This window comes from Anopheles coustani, chromosome 3 (genome assembly GCF_943734705.1).
Source record: "Anopheles coustani chromosome 3, idAnoCousDA_361_x.2, whole genome shotgun sequence".
Taxonomy (NCBI): domain Eukaryota; kingdom Metazoa; phylum Arthropoda; class Insecta; order Diptera; family Culicidae; genus Anopheles; species Anopheles coustani.
Window position 1 is genome coordinate 54,264,750 of NC_071288.1, and position 18,728 is coordinate 54,283,477.

At 47.4% G+C, this 18,728-nt stretch overlaps 1 protein-coding gene across 1 annotated transcript in view; it reads right to left on the bottom strand.

Moving 5' to 3' along the window:
- The window catches only part of LOC131259819 (protein serrate), a 108,663-nt gene extending 90,398 nt beyond the window's left edge, over positions 1–18,265 (bottom strand). The window contains exon 1 of the mRNA XM_058261411.1: positions 18,203–18,265. Coding sequence (XP_058117394.1) covers positions 18,203–18,265 — 63 coding nt within the window. The remainder of the gene's footprint in view (positions 1–18,202) is intronic.
- Positions 18,266–18,728: the final 463 nt, after the last annotated feature.

An 18,728-nucleotide genomic window follows, 5' to 3' on the forward strand; every position in this document is an offset into this window, starting at 1 on the left:
AGTTGCGTTCGTTCGGTGCGGGGGAGATGTCAAATTTAGCATCATTTTTCCCACTCACCTACGGGTCAGTTCGTCACGACCAAGCGGTGTGTGTGTGTGTGTTGGTACTTGTGTGATCAGCAACACTTTAAGCTCGTCGGCATGGGAGGCAAACGCGCTCGACGCTCAACGATAGGGGACCCGCCAAGGGACGTGGTTCGGGAATAAATTTTCATATTTATTGAATGCTAACGATGCGATTATTACACCTTCGCCTCGACGAGAGGCGGACGGACGCGGGCCCGGGATTGGAACAGGTATGTTTCCATTTGATTGTGAATCGTGCGTGCGTGAGCCCGCCAATCGCAATGGGAATGGAACCGAAGCCCGAAACGGAATGGAATGAAATGAAATATCGAAAGTGAAAGAGCTCAAGCTCGGACAAACAATCAGGAGGGCCAGATGCAAGGGGGAGGGTGTTCTGCACGCCTGTCCTGTGACGAAACACGTGTTCATGTTTAATTTTTCGAAATCCTTCCCAGGGCGAACCGAACCCGACCGACGTTTGTGGTCCCGTTGCTGAAAGCGATCGCGTCCGGCGGCGTTCACTTGCAGCACGCGGACATTTTGTGCACGCTGCGGAATGGAATGCACATGCACATGGAGCCGGCTCGTGGAACGTCGACCAGAGTGTACCGAACATATGCTAATCGAGCTCGAGGAGCACTGTCCTCGCCAGGTCAGGTGCAGCCGGGTGTGAGAGCGAAAAGTTGCCTCCGGGAAGGCCACAGCCTCTCTTTGACAGAGTGCGGGGGGGTGGTCGGGTGTTACAACTGTGGAAGGAGAAAGGGTAGTCGAGACGTCTCGTGCACTCTTTAAGACACTGTCACCGCGTGTCGGATCCCACCGAGCTTGAAATGCAATGGCACACGATCTTTCGACGCGGCCGCTAGGTCGAACTTCGATCTGGAGCGACTGGAGTTGGCTGGCGGCCGGAATGACTAAATCAATTTGTGGAGATATTAATAATCTCTCGTCCACGACGGGGCCTTCGAGCGCCGGTCGTGAAGTCTAGGCCTCCGCTAGGGAAGGTTTTTGTGGTGAAATATATTTATTATTAATTTCCTCATTACGGGTTTGTCATGTGTCGTTCGGTTACGTTAAAGGTTTTCAGGTAGAGTCGGATAAAGATGGATGTTATTTGCAAAAGGTTTAAATTAGCATTTAGGAGTTGGTTTAGGTGCATAAAATGTTTGATTTATGCAATGCTTTTTATCAATTTGTCGATGTTTAAGTTTTTTATAAACCATTTTAGCAATACAGTTTGCTCTTTTGTTTTGTTTTAAACACCGATACATAATATATTTCTTGACCAAGAAATATCATTACGTTTTTAAACAGTGTTTAATTCCAATTTCCAAAAATCTGTCAGTTGTTGTTTGGTTTATTTTTCGTAGGTTTTGATTTTGATAAGCATGAAATTAATTTGAAACTATTAAAACAACCATCAGTTTCTCTTCTTTTGTTTTGATTTGAAATTGCATGCTATTGAAGTCAGATTTTAAAAGTGTAATTTTGTACAAGCAAGGTGACTGTAGTTATGATTATGTACATGATTATCATAGGAAAATATTATTTACGAACGATCATTATTTCATCGTTTTGTAGAAGAATCATGATTCAGCAATTGAAAATAAATTCGACTGAGTTTTTGAAAGATATATGGATATACTTTTGCACAAACTGTATACTATCCAAGCCCATAAACGACAACATGTTTCTTTTAAATCCACGAGCTTATAAAAGAAATTCAATTAGTAGATAAGAACCCCACTGTAAATAATGTGAGTTCAAGCTCATTGGATTAACTCCCTCCTGAAGTTCAATCTACAACTAGAAATCTCAAGACTACAAGCAATCAACGTTATTTCAAATGAGACATATTTGTCGCAAACTAGTGTGAATAAACCCCCGTCATGCAGCAGCTCCTATTTTTCCACCCCTAATCATCACCAGCGAGTCAGCTTCTCTCGCAAGGGTTTCCCAGCCCCAGTCCAAACTTCCCCCTCGTGCCGTGACTTATCTATTACGCTTCATATTTCATCTCGGACGGACGGAACATCACGGATCGTTTAGTGTCGATGTTTTCACGGTCGATCGGCGCGGTCCGGATTGTGGCCGTTTCTTCTTCGCCATGGCACGACGACACTAAACTGCAATTATGACGCCTAATCTCTCGCAGATTGCCGCGGCACATCCGTGGCCGTGTTCCCATTTGGGCTTATCGCAAAATCCACCACAGACTCCGGGAAGCGGGCGGCACGGCTGCCAAAAGATTAGTTTTCCATTCGCTTCGCAGTGCAGCGTGGCCGTCCGATTCGTCAAAGTGTGTAGCTTGTAGTTGCAGGGCTTCCTTTCCCTCACAAGTCGCCGGAGTCGTCCGAACGGCTGAGACGGCTGAGCAAACTAAAGATTGCGAAAAAACAATTGACCGTTGTTGGCAATTTTTCTTCCTCGGTTTTAGCAACTCCGACCGCCACCATCAGCGCTGGAAGTCTTGGGAGATTTCTGGTAGCATCCAGCTCGTGGCTTAAGCAAGATAGAGGACTTACACACCAGCCTAGTGAGCCCGCGTGAGAGCCCACCATCGCCGGAACGGGGCGCATTCCACGGCGGACCGTGTGCAATCTCCCAATGCACGCAAAACCCGAATCGAAGGGCAGAAAGTGTGTAGAGTGGAGAAAATACGGAACGGAAAATCTTCTCAATTAATCAGCATCATGCTGCCCCACCTCTGTTCTCCTCACCGCAAGTTCACCCTTTTCCGGGGCCGGTTTTCGGGACCGGTACGATCCGATCCGAGCCTTGCTGGGGCCATAAGGTTGAGCTGTGTGCCATCCCTCGATCCACACCGCCTCTCGCTTCCAGCCCCCGCTAAAAGGGAAATGAATCTTTCGGCTTCGGCCTTCGCTCCGTTTCCTTCACCCCCGGCTCGGACGTCGAACAACGGGCCGAGAATGAGCCGGCAAGTGTTACCGCACGAGTGTATGTGTGCGGTAAAGTCTGGTAGAAGAGCGGGAAAGGGCGGAGAGGGCCACAGCTTGGCGCGTACTGTATGATTAAAATAAAATAAAACAGGAAATGATGCGATAAATGCTTTCTTCCACCATGGGGCCGCATACCGCCGTAGAGAATGTGGTGGGTGGCTAGGTGGTTGGAAGACCAGGGTGATTTTTCTTTAATAAAACAAAGTCCCGACAGTGGTAGTGGTAGTATTGGTAGTAGCACAACGACCACCAGCATCTCCGAACAGCCGGTGCAAGATCTTTCGAAAGTCAACGAAGCCGTTGATCGTTCGTTCTTTCGCGTTGTTTGTTATTTTTCCCCGGTTTGTTTCAACCCATGCCAGATTTGAGCTGTTTTCGCTTCGTTTTTGTAGTTGTTTGCATTTGGTTCCGCCTGACCGGCGTGGTGTGTGTCCGAGATTTCAATCTACATGTGTTTCTGCCTTGCCCCGAAAGGTACCTTCATCTAGCCGTTCTTATGCTGCATTATGGCGCGTTTTGCTGCAAAAGCTTGATTTATTTGCCTTGTCTAGCGGTACCGGGAAGAAAAGCGGAACCCGTGTCATGCGGAGAGAAGATAAAAACTCCCACAAAAACGGCGGCGAATGGAAAAAAAAGAACAGCTTGACCAGAAACATCTGGAGAAGCTAGCTGAGTTAGAAGTAATTCTTCAACGCTCGTGGTAAACGGGAGGGTCATAAATTAGTGTTTCATAGTTTTTTACTGCTTTAAGAATACTAATGGTTTTCTTCTTACATCGCTTGCAAAAGCGACAGGTGAATTGAAGAACACATAAGTGTTTGTTGATCGTTATTTACACATTTTGATAAACATTGCTTCGATAAACAAGTGGAAATAAGATTAGGCGAAATTAATTGTTCAAAGTATATTCCCAAGGAAAGAGCCGTAAATTTTTCCTTCAAAATCAGAATCAACAAACGAACAACAAACGGATTATGCTGGGGTTAAGACACCTCTTCCTTCCGCGCACTTAAATCGGAATCCGTGAGTCACCGAGATCGCGGCAGGAAATCACGAATTTCCACCCCTTTTATTCGTCTCAAGTATTGCCCTCGGGGCGACGAAAGCTAACACAGTGCGGATTAATCACTTTATGGTAGAGCGTTTTATTGTATCCTGGAAGTCATCGAAAGCTTCCGTTGAGTTCGGCAACGCATCGACACGAAGACGCCCCAAAAGAAGCTCATTTTAATCCAAATCCTCACGATGGTTGTCCGAGAAGTTGTTAGCTTTGGAAAGGTGTCTCTTCCTTCTTGTATGCGCAACTCTTCCCTTCTTAATCTCGTTCTCCAGTGGTACTTCCCTGCTTCGGTGGAATTGTCCGAGACATCCCGAAATGTGCATTTGTTCCACGTTCTAAAGTCGTGTGCATTCCTGCCAGTTTCCTTGTTGCACGAAATTCCTGTCAGGTTCACAAGTGGAGGCAAGTGGAGCAACCCGAAATAACAAAATAAAACCCCAAGGCAAAGCCGGGGTCGAGCTCACCTGTGCCCGGGCAAATGAAGATTTACGATCGTTAAGTCGGAGTGCGGTGCGGCTTCCGAAGTCCTAGGTAGCCGGATTTCAAGTGAAATACTGAACGCAAGTGAGAAATAATTTGAATGTAAAATAACGCCCCGTCAAACGACACCCGGGGACCGTCGCCGTTGTCGAGTGTTGTAGATCGAACGCCCCGATCCGGAGCACGGTTCATTTCTTATGCGAGAAGACGATACTTTGTCGGTGACTCCGCCTCGACACGAGGGGCGGACAAGTTTCGCGCCCGCGTACAAGTACAGAACGGTCGGGTTTTCACCGTTTGGAGCATGCCGCGTTGAATACTAATTGAGGTGTTCGTTCTCTCGCTATACGGTCGAACGATTCACCTGGATCCCACATGTCCAACTTTGTCATGAACGGTGCGTGTTTCGCACCGTGGAGGAACGCATTTTTATTTCCCGGATAATCAAGCCATTAGTGTTTATTTATAATGTTATTACCGGGCGATTCATTTGCAATTTCTGCACACGCTGTGCTGACCGTTTGCCAATTTCGGGCTCCACGTACGGCGTGTCGGTGTTTAAGTATTTTAGCTGCATTCCACCATTGATCGATAGGAGATCGTGGGGATGACTTCATTAGCAAAGCAGAGCTCCAGAGTCGAACAGAAAATCAAATTCCCATCGGTCTCTTTCGTGGAAAGAGCAGCCGATCCCGAACCCTGCCCAAGCCAAGGCCTTTCCGATCTACCTCTGCCTACCTAGCTGACGAACTCATTATAGGGCGCACGGAGACAACGATCACTTCACAATTAATTACCACTTTATTTATCGAAGCCATTAAGCAGCCCCGTTTTATCCGAACGGACACTAGAGCGCGACCACCGACCGGTTGACGTTACGTTACCGCCCGTGACATGGCGCACATAAATCGGAAGGTTCCCCACGGCTCTCGAAAAAAAAAACACGGGACGACGCTTTACAGTGTCCCCGGTACTAATGTAAAGAAGCCATAAATGTCCGCGGTGGAAAGTGTTCAATTTCCAACCGATCGAAACGACGTTGGTTTTGATCGATTCGGGGAGGGAAAAAAGGAGAGTGAGAGAACACCGCCCGGCAAAACACTCGGTAATGATCCATTTCCAAATCTTATCCGAAGGCGTCCGAATGGCCGCCCGCTTAAAAGGGGTCAAAGGGGGGTCTGGGTCCTCCGGGAGGTCATGAAATCGAGCGCAACATAAATTAAATAATAAAACGTTTCCATTCGTTAGTGGTAATTATTTATTTTAACTCGTTACGATCGGGTAGCTTACATCCCCTGTCCCAACTGTCACCGGAAGATGGCGCTATGCGTTGTAACTGTCAAACCGCACCGTTCTCGATCGGGAGATGTCAGCAAACCAAACCAAGTTGATCTACGCCTTTCGATCTCCGAAACGAAACGGAAATGAGGTGAGAAATGGTTCTGGGAATCGAAGATGGCGAAAGGTCGTCGACTAAAACTTGTCCACACGGTAGACCTGTCCCTTTTTCTTGCAGCCTCCATTAGTAGAGATTTCCATCGACCACCAACTTTCTCCTCCCTTCGCCTTTCTCCCTGCCCTACGACAAGTGGTCGATTAGTCCTATCCCTTGATGATCCTCCGGACGTTGAATGTCCGATGCAACAGGCTTACGAAGCAAGTCGAAAGAGATTGTATTGAGTGTTGTTTTGTTTGAACAACAATTAAACGTCAGCTTGAGATTCTTCCGTCATCACGGTGTGTCCTCTGAGTCTGCCTTTCCGCTTCGGAAGGGTTTGAAGATGGTGTAAATTTTTCCGATTGCTTCCCCCCTACCCGAAAGCCGTAGATGAAAACTAGAAATGACAAACACGTCTCACGGGATGCAATTCGATCTCGGCGCGGCTAGACTGGATCCCGGCAGCATGTGGTGCCGTTTTTTTTCCTTCTTTCTTCATTCCCTTCGCTCCTTTCGCACCACTTTTGCTATTTATCTCCCCCCCCCCCCCCGGGTGGGTTGTCACCACTTTGACGCTAAAGCGGTCCTTATGTCGCACCGGCTGGAAAAGCGGGAGGACAAAAAAAACGGTCGGAATTATTGTACAGATTCCATCGTAATTGTACGCCAACCTGTCTCTATTTGTGCCCCGATCACCCCAGTCCCACCCCGTGCATCGGGCAGGGGAACCGCTAGTCCAGTCCAGTTTTGAAGATGACGCTGACAGGAGCGTCCGTTCGTCCGCTCGTACCGGCGCGTCAGGCTGCGGCTGACTTTTCTCGCCCAGCATAATTACCATCAACATATGGTGGCGTCGGTTCCGCTGCGAAATCGGGTTCCCGAGGAGTTGTGTTTGTCTGTTTGTCTGTTTGTCTGACTGTTTGCAGTTTTTTCTTCTGTGTCTTTCTTGGCTTTTTCCTCGCTCTACTTCCTTTCACTTCGATGAGCATGTTTTTCGTGTGGCGAATGAAAAAAAAACCAATGGAATACAAGAAGGAGTCCGAGATTTATTATGTTTTCATCCATATTTCCCAAACCATATTTGAAAAGAAAGGTTGTATCCGTTTGGTGGTTTCAGGACGGGGCAGTCGTTTTTTTCTTTTTTGTTTTCATTTACCATTCGCTGTCCCGCCCCACATTTTTCCCACCCCGTGCCTAGATGTGTCATCTTTTTATCACTTTACATGCGATCTTGATGCGAGGCAAGCGAGAAAAAAAAAGAAAAACACGCACATCTCCACTTCTAACACTCCCAGGAAGCATCGTTAGGGACGCATAAGGATTTCCGCCGTCGTGATGGGAAGTTGTCAATTAATTCTATTGAGCCGTTTTTCTAGCCTCCTCTCTTGCTCGGGGCTCCCAGGGGAGTGTTGTTGGGAGATGACTTTTTGGTCAGTCCACTTTTCACCACGAATGCGAAAATTGGAAGAGTCAAGGTGCGGCGAGAAGGTAAAGGATGATGCCGGGTTTGCCGCGCAGCGGCTCTAATCGCGACATCGTAAATCGTTCTCGGTTCAAACATTTAATTAGAGTTATGAATAATTCGCCCGATCCGAGCGGCGCTTTGAAACCTGGTTGTCGACGGATTTATGCCATCCGAGAGGATGCTTTCATTTTGTCTTGCTTCGGTTTTTTTCAATTCACGACGACCAATCGTGGCGTGGGATGGAATGGAACGAGCGTAATAAAATTAAAAACTAACAATAAAAGCGCGAACAGTCAAAATAAAGCAAAAAAGTGGAAGGTTAAGGCACGTCTTCTAAGAAGCTTCTACTCAGCGATGCGCTACTCCCAATGGCCCCGTCTGCCTCGTGGGTTCATCATAAACCCACAAAACGGTGTCTCGGCCAATTTAAGCTTCTCGCCGCGCACAAGCTTTCCCTCTCCCCCCGCCAAGAGCACCCCACGCCGACACCGACAACAACGACGACGACACGGGTCCGGAACAGGTTGGCGTAATTTTTCAGCACCTAATTTTTGCTCTTCCACCCGCCATTAAGTAGCCGCGAATTCCGGCTGATTTATGAACCGCAAATCAAAACGATTCCCACAACTTGCACAGCCTTCATGCCGTTTATATTATAATAAAGTGTTGTTGTTGTTGTTGTTTTGTTTGAAGCCGTTTTATGAGGAGCAGCAGCCGGTTGACTGGGGTCCGCTTTTCATCACTTCCAGAAGTACGGCCAGCCTTCGTGCCGACAGGAACCGAGACCGTGTTTGTTGTGCCTGGCTGGAGAAATTCTATTTTCAACCCGCCTTATGGTCCGACCGTTGTGGCACGTGCTGATAAGGGGGCACGCGGTGCACAGAGCGCCGTTCCGAGGGTACCCTGATAAGCGTTTTGCGGGCGACAAAGTGTCGTTGCCAGCGTTAGCGTCTGATGAGATGACGACACCGACCCGACTCCGGGTTGGCCTTCAAAATTTGGGCTGCATTTATCGGGATTTTTTGACCCCGAAATCTCCAAACTCCGGAGCTAACCGGAGGGTGGTGGAACAAGATGAAATCATTAGAAAACCAGAACTCATTACAAAGTCGCCTCATGAACCATGAACGAACTGATTGTGTAGCTCTCAATGGTGATCAAACACTCTATGGCGGCGACGGGTTGAGATCATACATGGAGTTAATTAAATTAAGTAACTCAAAAAAATCAGTTTGTCAAATGAAACGGAATAAAGATGAAAGTAAAAAAAAAACAATGTATTTTGTATTTTCGTAACAGTTGAAGTCAAATGGTGGCAAACTGTCTGCAAAAGTTTGATAAACAAAAAGGAGAAAAAATTAAGAGGAAAGAGCAGAAATAAATTTTAATATCCCTTTCTCCGGCATCGCTCCCTTAGCAGAGGGGACACGACGTGAAAATCTGCGCTTCAGCCGGAATGATTTATTTTCCCACCTCTTCTTCCTTCTTCACCATTCCGTGTTCCTTGCCGGAAAACCCCGAACGTCCAGCGGGTGACTTCGGGGTTAATTAATTCGGTTATCTTTTGGCTATTTTCAGCCTCATTAGAAACGATAATTAATTGCGTTCGACTCGCTCGGGTTTGGGTTCTCTCTCTCTCCCTCTGGCGCATTTCGTTTGAACGTTTGTGGTCAGTCCTTTTTGTTTTTCGCCTCAAAGAACGGCGAGCTCGAGAGGCACCGGCGCGTTGTTCGAAAGTGCCCGAGGGTGTCAATCGTCTCGGGTGAATCGGGGCCAACGGCGCAAAGGTTAATCCAGCTCGAGAAGCTGGGGTGCAGGATTTTTTAGTTCCTGCAGCTTCCCGTTGTCTAGCGACGAGATCTTGAGCGATCGATCAGGGGAGCCCCAGCAGTGACCCACGTGGACTCGCACTTTGTCGAGCCCGAGCCGAGATCGAGACCGAAATCTCTGGCTCATCCTTCCGACCGAGGAATGAGGACGCGAGATAAAGGTTGAGAATTCGGAAAAGTGGATGCGGAAAATACAAATAAAACTAACCACAACCAAGCGATCGAACGACCTCATCGCTTAGCACGATGTATTTGTGTGCATGCATGCCAAACCAACGCTTTATTTCTTCCCGCGTGGAATTTTGTAGCCGAGTCGAAGGAGAAAAAATGGAACGAAGTTTATTGTGTTGGCAATTTTTTCGGTCGACGCTTTCTCAGGGCAAGCGTATCGCTGTCGCAATGTGTGACGGGAGACCTTTGGCGACATGTTTGTATCGCCCGACCAGGGCCGGGAGATCATCATCGGGCCCGTTCCTCGCCGGGTTCGGAAATTAGCGCACATCTGCTTTGCATATTGATTCTATCAATATTTTCCCTACTCGCCAACTCTAGGCTAGATCTCGCCAAAGATGTGCATGCCTCTTCCCGACGATATACGGTGCGCGGTGTGTCTGTCTGTGGGTGTGTTTGTGAGTGCTATAAAATATTCTGCAGCATCTTTTAACTTCCCCTCCGATGCGATCGGTCGGATAGTTTTGGGCTTTGGTTTGGTTAGTTTTTATTTTCACTCTCGTCTCTCCCTTCTTCCCTCCTGAGGTGGAGGAAGAAAAATGTGCCATATCTTGGCGGAACAATCAAACTGGAGACATCCGCACCGGGACCGATCATCGATCAGGCTGCGATATTCACCTACCACCCGATGGAACAAAGCGAGCCCGAACGATCGTTGCATTTTGCAAAAACTCAAAGATACGGCCGTCGGAGGCGCGCTGAGACTAAATGCCACAAGCAAAAGGGGAAGCATAGAAAAATGCAAAGCAAACATAGGTACCTATCGCGAAAGCCGTCGATAAAATTTACCAACCCGTTTGATTATATCGACCGATAAATTTATCTACTCGAATTGGTATCGCGAATGTATTCAACTGAGCAGTCGGTAAAATTATAACAACCCATAAAAATACCTATCGAGTGGTTTCGCCGTCTGTCAAATTACCATGGAAACCTAGAGTTTGTTTACTTTTAACAACGTTACAATTAGTGCGACTTCTATCGTATCGAGAAGCATTTTAGTTCGTGAAGCATCCAAAACATTAGAATGATAAATTCATTATTCTTTTTAAATGATGCGGAGAATGAAGAGGAGATAAGCGATTGTAGAAGCATTTTTATCCGCTTGAATTATCGGATAAAACGTAAGCGTATTGGCTCAACAATCGTTGCCACTGTTTTAACATGTTCCTTTTTCAGCTTCATTAACAATTACCGAGTTCCGAAGAGGCTGTTTGAAGAAATCCTTGCCAAAGTGGAACTAGCATAAGCATAAGCCTGGGTTATTGGCGGAAGAAAAATTGAGAACAAAACTGCGATTTTTTCCACAAGGGTCGTACCAACAAGGTGTTTCTAGGCATTCTAAAAGTTTCATGGTGATACGACAATCCAATCAATTGTTATTTGAACATAAAACTACAATAACTACCCGTGTAGGCGGTTAAATAAAAAAAAACAAATTTTAAAACAAAAAAAAATTCACCAGAAAAATAAATTTTTTGATGGTTAAAAAATAATAAGAAGCGAAAAATTAACACAGAATAACATTTTTACATTTTTAAAATAAATTTTACCACGGTCAACAGCTCTTTTCAGTATATCGGATGGGTTGAGGCAGTAGTTAAATATATCGGTCGATATAAAAAAAATGTTTCGTTCGCGATGCAAATTAAAGACTTTTTTAACAACTGCTAGATTTTTTCCCCACGATTTGTACGGTAGCCATGGCAATTGTACACGCGTTTTTACGGGTTGATAAATTTGATGCGTTGCGATACCATTCCGCCATTACTGTCATTATATCGGTCGATATGTTTATCGACCGGTTGTTAACTTGGTTCGCGATAGGTACCATAGCGTCATACAAATTTAGCTTCGTCTCTCCCCCGATGGATGCCGTCCATTGGGGAACGATTTTATTGTAAGTTCGTCCGCCCCTCGACGCAACATTCAAAATTGCATCTAATTAAATGAAATTTTATATCTTTACAACACCTCGTGGGGAGGACTCCCTGAAAGGAGGTAGAGCCCAGTCATTCGAAGCTCCGGCCTTCAAGCGAATCGATGAAGATCGAGATCGTTGTTTATACAGTAATAAAATCAATAAACGGCAAAACGAGAAGAAACAACAGGAATGTATCACCGTAAATTTGCAAGCGAGTCGGAATGATTGACCGGCGATGACGAGCAAAGGAGTTTCTGCCGCAATGCCCGATGTTTTGAGTATTTCGAGAGGATGTGATTTATTTTGATAACTGATCACCTCCCTCCTGGAACTCCCTGCCACAAGATGAGTCACGCTGTGGAATGCTACTCCTTTGAGTGGGATGTTTGTTTGGTTGCCAAGGATGGATTCGCACACTGAGAAATGACGTGTGCAGGCTCAAGTACGGACAGAAGTAATTGAATTTCCTAATAAGTAGTACCTGTTTTTTTCCTCGACCATCCTCTCAGCTAATGCAGGGAGATATGATTCTGTCCGTAAATTCGTCGATTCAATTTATCCAATCCATTTCATTAGGAAATCACAGTCAAGGTTGCGAAACGTTCGCTTCATAGTTCTGTTTTGCCGAAACGAACGATCGAACCAGAAACTCCAAAGATCGGCGAACGGAAAGATCCCCAAACGTAAGGGAAATAAATAAAAAATGAAGCGAAATCTGAAGAACGCAAGGGAAGCAAAAGTAGAACGAAGATTCTAATTAAGATAAAATTAAAGCCAACGCCGAGGTCTCGGAAAGCGAAAACGGCCACAACGGCCAGATACACAGCGCGGACGAGCCGTTTTGGGGTCGGCATTTCTTCCGCCCGTCCTTTTGGTCAGCAAAATCCACCACCGCATCCCCTCGCTGCCCCGGCTGCCCGAGAAGGCATATCCATTCCCGCCTGTCAAAGAGGGCAGTAACGACGGGGCAAAATTAAAATCGTGGCGCAGCCCATCGAAAATACCGGACAATGCCGTCCAGAGCGCCTTCCCCGGGGGAAGGGGGAATACATGCGAACGCGCGGGTGCAAGGACGGGCATGAGTATATTGAAAAAAAAGGAATGGAAACTTATCGAAGCTGGCAAAGGCTCACGAAAACTTATTTTAAGATGCGCAAGGGTAAAAAAAGCGAGCCTCAAATGCCAGGCCGACGCTTGCCTTCTTTCAAACCGAGCGCGAAAACGATTCTGTGCAGCATCGATAGGGCAGCAAGCATGTTTCCTTCTGCGATGCAGAAATAATCATATATAACTGAAACGAAACAAAAAACCTATGTATCGCGATCGAAAGGAAACCAAACGAAAACACCAAAACACAACACTCGTAATGAGTCGACGGTTTTTTTTTGTAACCCCTCCAGTTGGTGTAGTTGTGCTTCCTTCGCCAGGAATTATGAGATTTAACACACAAACAAAACGAAAACGCACGGGCGATTGGCGGAGCTGCAGTCCCTGCCCATCAGATGCTGATTTGGACCGGTTCGATCCGGGCTTTATGTTACTGTGTGGAAGCATTAGAAGCACGCAACGCACGCGGTAACGGCCAGAAATCCCTTCACCAATAGGCAAACAAACAAAAAAACACACACACAACAGCCCCGATATGTTCGTTCTAGTTTTGTTCCAATTTTCCTTCCGATCGATCGAAAGGGAAACACGAAAAGCGGGCCAAACGGACGGATGGACGAGCGCGGCGAGATGATAATTCACCGATTCAATTAGTGCCGAATAATGCAATCAATGGCGGTGGGCATGATCTTATTATAAAATTACAATCTTTACCCATCTTGCCAGACCGGTTCGGGCGGACGGCGGGATTTCCGCGGAAGAGGAATGAAGAAAACCGGGAATCAAAACATGCAACAACAGAAGAGCCGGACCAATGTCGAGTGATTCGAGAGGCTTTTTAGGCCATCTTTGTTTGAAGGACAAAACATCGCGTATTCGATACCCGATTCATGGAGAAGGAGGTTGTTTTAATTTTGTTTTGAGACACACTCATATTGGAGTCGTAAAGGATCTTTTCTTTCAATACGCCATTGTTGCGAGTGAGTAAAAATCAAGTCGTAAGTTATTTTACTTAAGATACATCCTTAACATTCTCTGTGATCGCGCATAGTTAATTAGCGAAAGAAGCGGAAAATGGCTCTCATTTCACCGGCAAAGGAAATGCGCGTCGTTCGAGAAGGACGGGCTCGCGTTTTACAGGAAGGAAAAAATAAACATCGTTGGCTTCCAAATTAATGTGGCACCCGCCGAATGAGGGCCTTGAAATCGAGCCCCGAGGGCACGAAGGGTAATAGATCAAGCAGCGGAGTGGACTGACCAGCTGGAGTGGAGCTGGTGGTGACGCGAAAATCCTAGAACCGACCGAGACTGGATCCATCGATCACCGCCATGGATGGTGGCGTTCCGTTCGATCATAGCGTCAGCCCGTCACAGCTATCGCACATCGGCGTCGATTGCCATCGCTATCAATATTTCACCGAAAACGAAGAGAAACCAAAGCGCGTCCGCGGAGACGCGCGGTTGTGCATAAGCAAATGGAAGCTGGGTTAGAAAAGACCCGGGAGTAGATACCGAATGCCTCCGGCATCAAAACCTGCGATGGATGGGGTGAGTAGGGGCGGAGGGGGGGGGGGGGGGCGAGCAAAAAACCACTTTGTTCAACATTGGACAACTCCGGCACCGTAAAGATCGACAAAATTTTCGTTTCATTTTCAAGATCGCCGCGCACTGATAAGACGTTTAAGGTGGTCATCAGGGACGCGATGAGGAGTGGGACACGGGTAGTAGGGAGGACGGAAGAACAGCATAGCCAAGGGAAGTGGATGATGGCGATCGCGATGCTGGTGACACGATAACGAAACAACCACCGAAACCGAAAAAGAACTCTCCGTCTGCCAACTCCGAGCGGATGGGGCGAACAGTCGCGTCAAACACTCCGGAGGAAGACACTCGAATCGCGAGTGAAATCGATATCGTCCACCGATCCATCCGTCCCTCGGTCCATCCGTCCGTCCCTCCCCGCCCCCTTCCAGTGTCGCGGGAAAAGACATTTCCAAACCCGATAGGACGCTATTAATCAATGGCTCGTCGAGCCATCAGCCGGACGCCCCGGGAATGGGTGCCGAATCCGTTCTGCTCGCCGGAGCTTGTTCGAATCTTTGCTGGCTGTGTGCGTTCGGGTTTGTTTTATTTTTATTTTTAAGCATCTCGTTTGTTTTAGCTGTCTCTCAGGTCATTTCGGGATCGGTTTCACTGGGATCCTCGGCGGAACATGAGGTTTCTCGTCCCAAGCACACGAAGACGGCCGGTTGCTGGGCTCGGTTGGATGACACTTTAGCTTGAACCCTAAGCCCGGGCGAGAACGGGCCACAATTAATAGAGCTATTTTATTATTTTATCCATCGAACATTAGGGTGGCCGGCATTTCGGTCCAAAAAACATCCGCGGGTGATGTCATGTTCTGGGAACAGGGGGCTTCGTTCACTCCTGTGCGTGAAACGAAAAGAATGGCCCAACTTCCCGCGACCTGATCGAACGTGATCGGGTTCGGAAAGTACAGTAACCAAGTTGCGATCATCATCATCATCATCATCAACATCATGGGACCGAGAAGAAGTGACCGTGGAAGCCTCACTCGACGCCAGGTAAACCTTAGACCTTGGCCCTATCTCTGCCGCGGTGTGGTCTGCTTTTAATTGGAAGCTTCCCGAACGAGATGCGTCCCCGAAATGGAGACGTAGACAAACGAAAAGCAGCGCAATGCCGCCAGCCGGCGATCGATTGGGCTGGCTGGTGTTGGTCCCGGGCCGGCGAAACCCGCGAGATCGGGAAGCGAAGCACGAGAGAACGGCCCACTAATTAGGAAATTATTCATTATTTATCTCGCACCGGAGAGAAACCCAACGACCGTTCGCCCCGATGTATTCGATCTTCTGCATACCGGACCGATGTCATTCGCTTTTGTTTTAATATAGACCACCGTTTGCAACGTTTGGATTTTTATTTCTTTTCCTTGGCTCGGGACCTGAAGGGATCAGCATGTTTAAAGCAAGAGGCGACTGTCCCGTGTCATGTTCGTGACAGTTTCCGAACTGGTCAACGCAGAGTTTGACTTGTTTGAATCGGATGTCGAACGGTGGGATGGACTGAACGTTGTATCTGTTGCACATTCAAAGATATCATAAACCTCCGGTCATAAGTCGGCGTTAATTTGATAATCGCTGCATTAGTGTCGTTCGTATCGCACTCTAATTAATGGGTGATTGGATACCATTTTCGCCAAAAGAAAACGAAAAGCCAAATGGAGGAGGGTATGATGAACTTCTCGTTAAAAATGTGACTCCTTTAGATAATCGAGGCTAATCTTGAGCGATTAATTCATTAAGGTGTGTGTTTTTCAACGTTCGCGTGCACAAAAATCCCACCAAGAACACCAGCACACCCTAACCTGGGCCGAACAACCGAAATCTGATCCCAAAAACACTTCCTCCGTCCAGCGATGGAAAGATTTTCTTTCTTTTTCGCAGGTCACAAACGTTAAATATAGGCGAACCGTTTCAACTCCGTCCGATGTCGGGGCTTGTGTCGATGTCGGCAAGACATCACGATAAATCACCCGCCAAATTGTTTGAAATATTCGAAAGGTTTCCACCAATGCGCTAGCTGCGTTAGAGGTGGTGTTTGTGTTTTTTTTCTCTCCCCCCCGTTTATCCGGGTGTTTATTGTGTGCGTGTGTTTGTGTTTCACCAACGGTGGTATTTAAAGCATCTCCGCGGACGAACAGGATAAATTGGCCGCTTTTTACGATATCTCGCTACGGAGCGGGGGGTGTGGAAGGGGAAGAAAAAAACAGCTCCGAAACGCATAAAAAACAATTCCAACTCGATGTCATCACGGCCTGAAGAGTCACAATAGTCGCACGATTGGAAAACGCTGGTGATTGATTGGATGGATTTTGGAATTTATCTATGAGCTGATGTTTCCTTTTTTTGTTGTTGACTCGATCTTTTTTTTTTCTTTTCCTCAAGGATGATGATCAGCTGAGGGAGATGTTTGGTGATGCAAATGCCCAAACACATAAAAAGGATTTCGATTGTCACAAAAACCGTCGTGAAAAAGAGAAGAAATAGCTCCCAATAAATAAACCCCGTTATTAGGTTTGCATAAAAACGTTTAATTTATGCGCTTTTCTAGGATGTTCCTATTATCGGTAAAGCACCATTTAGGCATCGGGAAAAAGGGGGAGACAAATAATAGCCATGTTGCACATTAATGTGCGCTTCCCCACAACCGATGTTAATTAAAAACGAATGTACGAGCTAATTGATGGATTTTTCTGTAATGAAATGAAGAACACGCTCAAGGAATGGACAATTAATCAAATCAATTTGCATCGCAATCAATGGCGATGGCTCAAGGTAGGCTCTTTCGAGGGTGGTGGGTGGGGGAGGATGTAATGCACGGCGTGGGCTATGATTAATTTTAATGGCATAATTCCAAACGCCACCGATCCTTATCCGTCGCAGCCCGCAATCTGTCGCTTCGGTCCCTTTGCCGAGTCGTCGAACTCTACCAGTAGCCAGCTAATCGTCTTTCATCGTCTCAAGTGTTGCTTAACCACTCCAATTTCAGTCCGCAAGGCGGAAAAGAAGTAAAAAAAAAACATCAAGCGTGGGTTTGTGCGCAGTGAAATGTGATCGAAAGGTGCCGGTGTAAATGTAAGTCAGCGAAAGGTGCCATCTTCCTCAAGCACCTGCGTTGGGGAAACCCTCTGAGGGGAGGGCTTGGGAGGCAGAAGGAACCAATTTCGCGATTATTCGCTCCAAATCACTCTCTCACACTTCATTAATATTCAAATGGGCTTCACCACCCGGACGACGCATCGAGCGAAACCCGGTGAACGGGAAACTAAAAGGCCGTGGCTCGTCGTACAAACCGTCCAAAAACCGCCGAACCACGTGTGTGCATTCATCATCGCGCAAACGCAGCAAAGAGTGGTAGCAAAAACGCAGCAGAAGAGGCAAAAAGCCCCCTTACCTTCTATCTGCCAGGTGAGAGAAGGTGTAATACGAGGATAAAACCTGAATTAAATATTGATAAGATGATCGTTAGCGACGGGAGGAGTAGGGAAGGGAATAGGGGAGGGGGACACGTAACTGTTCATTCACACACGGGGTTTGCAAGCGGTCCACAAATCAACCATTCCGAGTGGTGGTGTTTGAAATTTTACTTTCTTATCCGCGCGACGGATAGCACGCAACGGAGTGCGCGATTAGACCGGTGCGAGAGCGGTGAAGGGGATTTGTTTAAAAGTATGCGATGGATGTTTTATTTCCACGAAGCATCGCTCGGTCGTCCGTTTGCCTGCCAGAAGAACATGTCTTCTGGTGCGACAGGCAAAGAAGCGCGAGTGTCGAACGCTGCAGAGAGCGAGAGAGAGAGACAACGAGGGAGAGCTAGCGAGCCAGCGACGGACGCAGAAGGAAATAAAAACGTTAAACGCGAACGATGGCACAAGTGACGAACCTCCACGGGACCGTGGGAGCAATATTCCGCCTCGATCGGCGATTGAGCAGCCTAACGGGACGATCGAACGTCCAGAAAAAGGGGACGACATCCTCCCATGGCCCCCGGAGGGATGGCCAGTTTGGGGGATAAGGTGTACGTGTTTGTGTGTGTATACATACTGATCGTTAGCTTACCATTGAGATCGCGGTGAGAAATACGACGACACTGGTCCACGAGCAGAGGTCGCCGATTCCCATTTTTTCCGCGTTCGTGCGCGAGCGCCTTCCTGCGGGCCTTCGCTGCGTTCTGCTGTCTGATTCACTCTGAGGCCACTCTGGGCACTTCCGACTTCCTGTAGTGCGCCGTGTTGCACTACTTTTTTTTCCTGCCCCGGTTGCACTGGCCACTATTATCCTGTTGACGACGCGCCGCCACGGGTACCGATTGTCGCTGCGTTTCGAACGGTCACTGCGGCAGGATACTCTTTCATCACTAGGTTACACGCACACGCCACACAGACACACTCGCCCGCACGCACGCACTCTTACACACAGACACACACTGTGGCTTGAATAATTTGACCTCCTACTTTAATTTCCTTTTCGCTTGCTCACGACACCTCCGTGGGCTCTGGAGCACTTGAAATCACTTTCACACGTTTCGGTGGCGACCACTGCGTCATATCGGTTTGGCGGGACAACTTTTCCAGCGCACGCCACC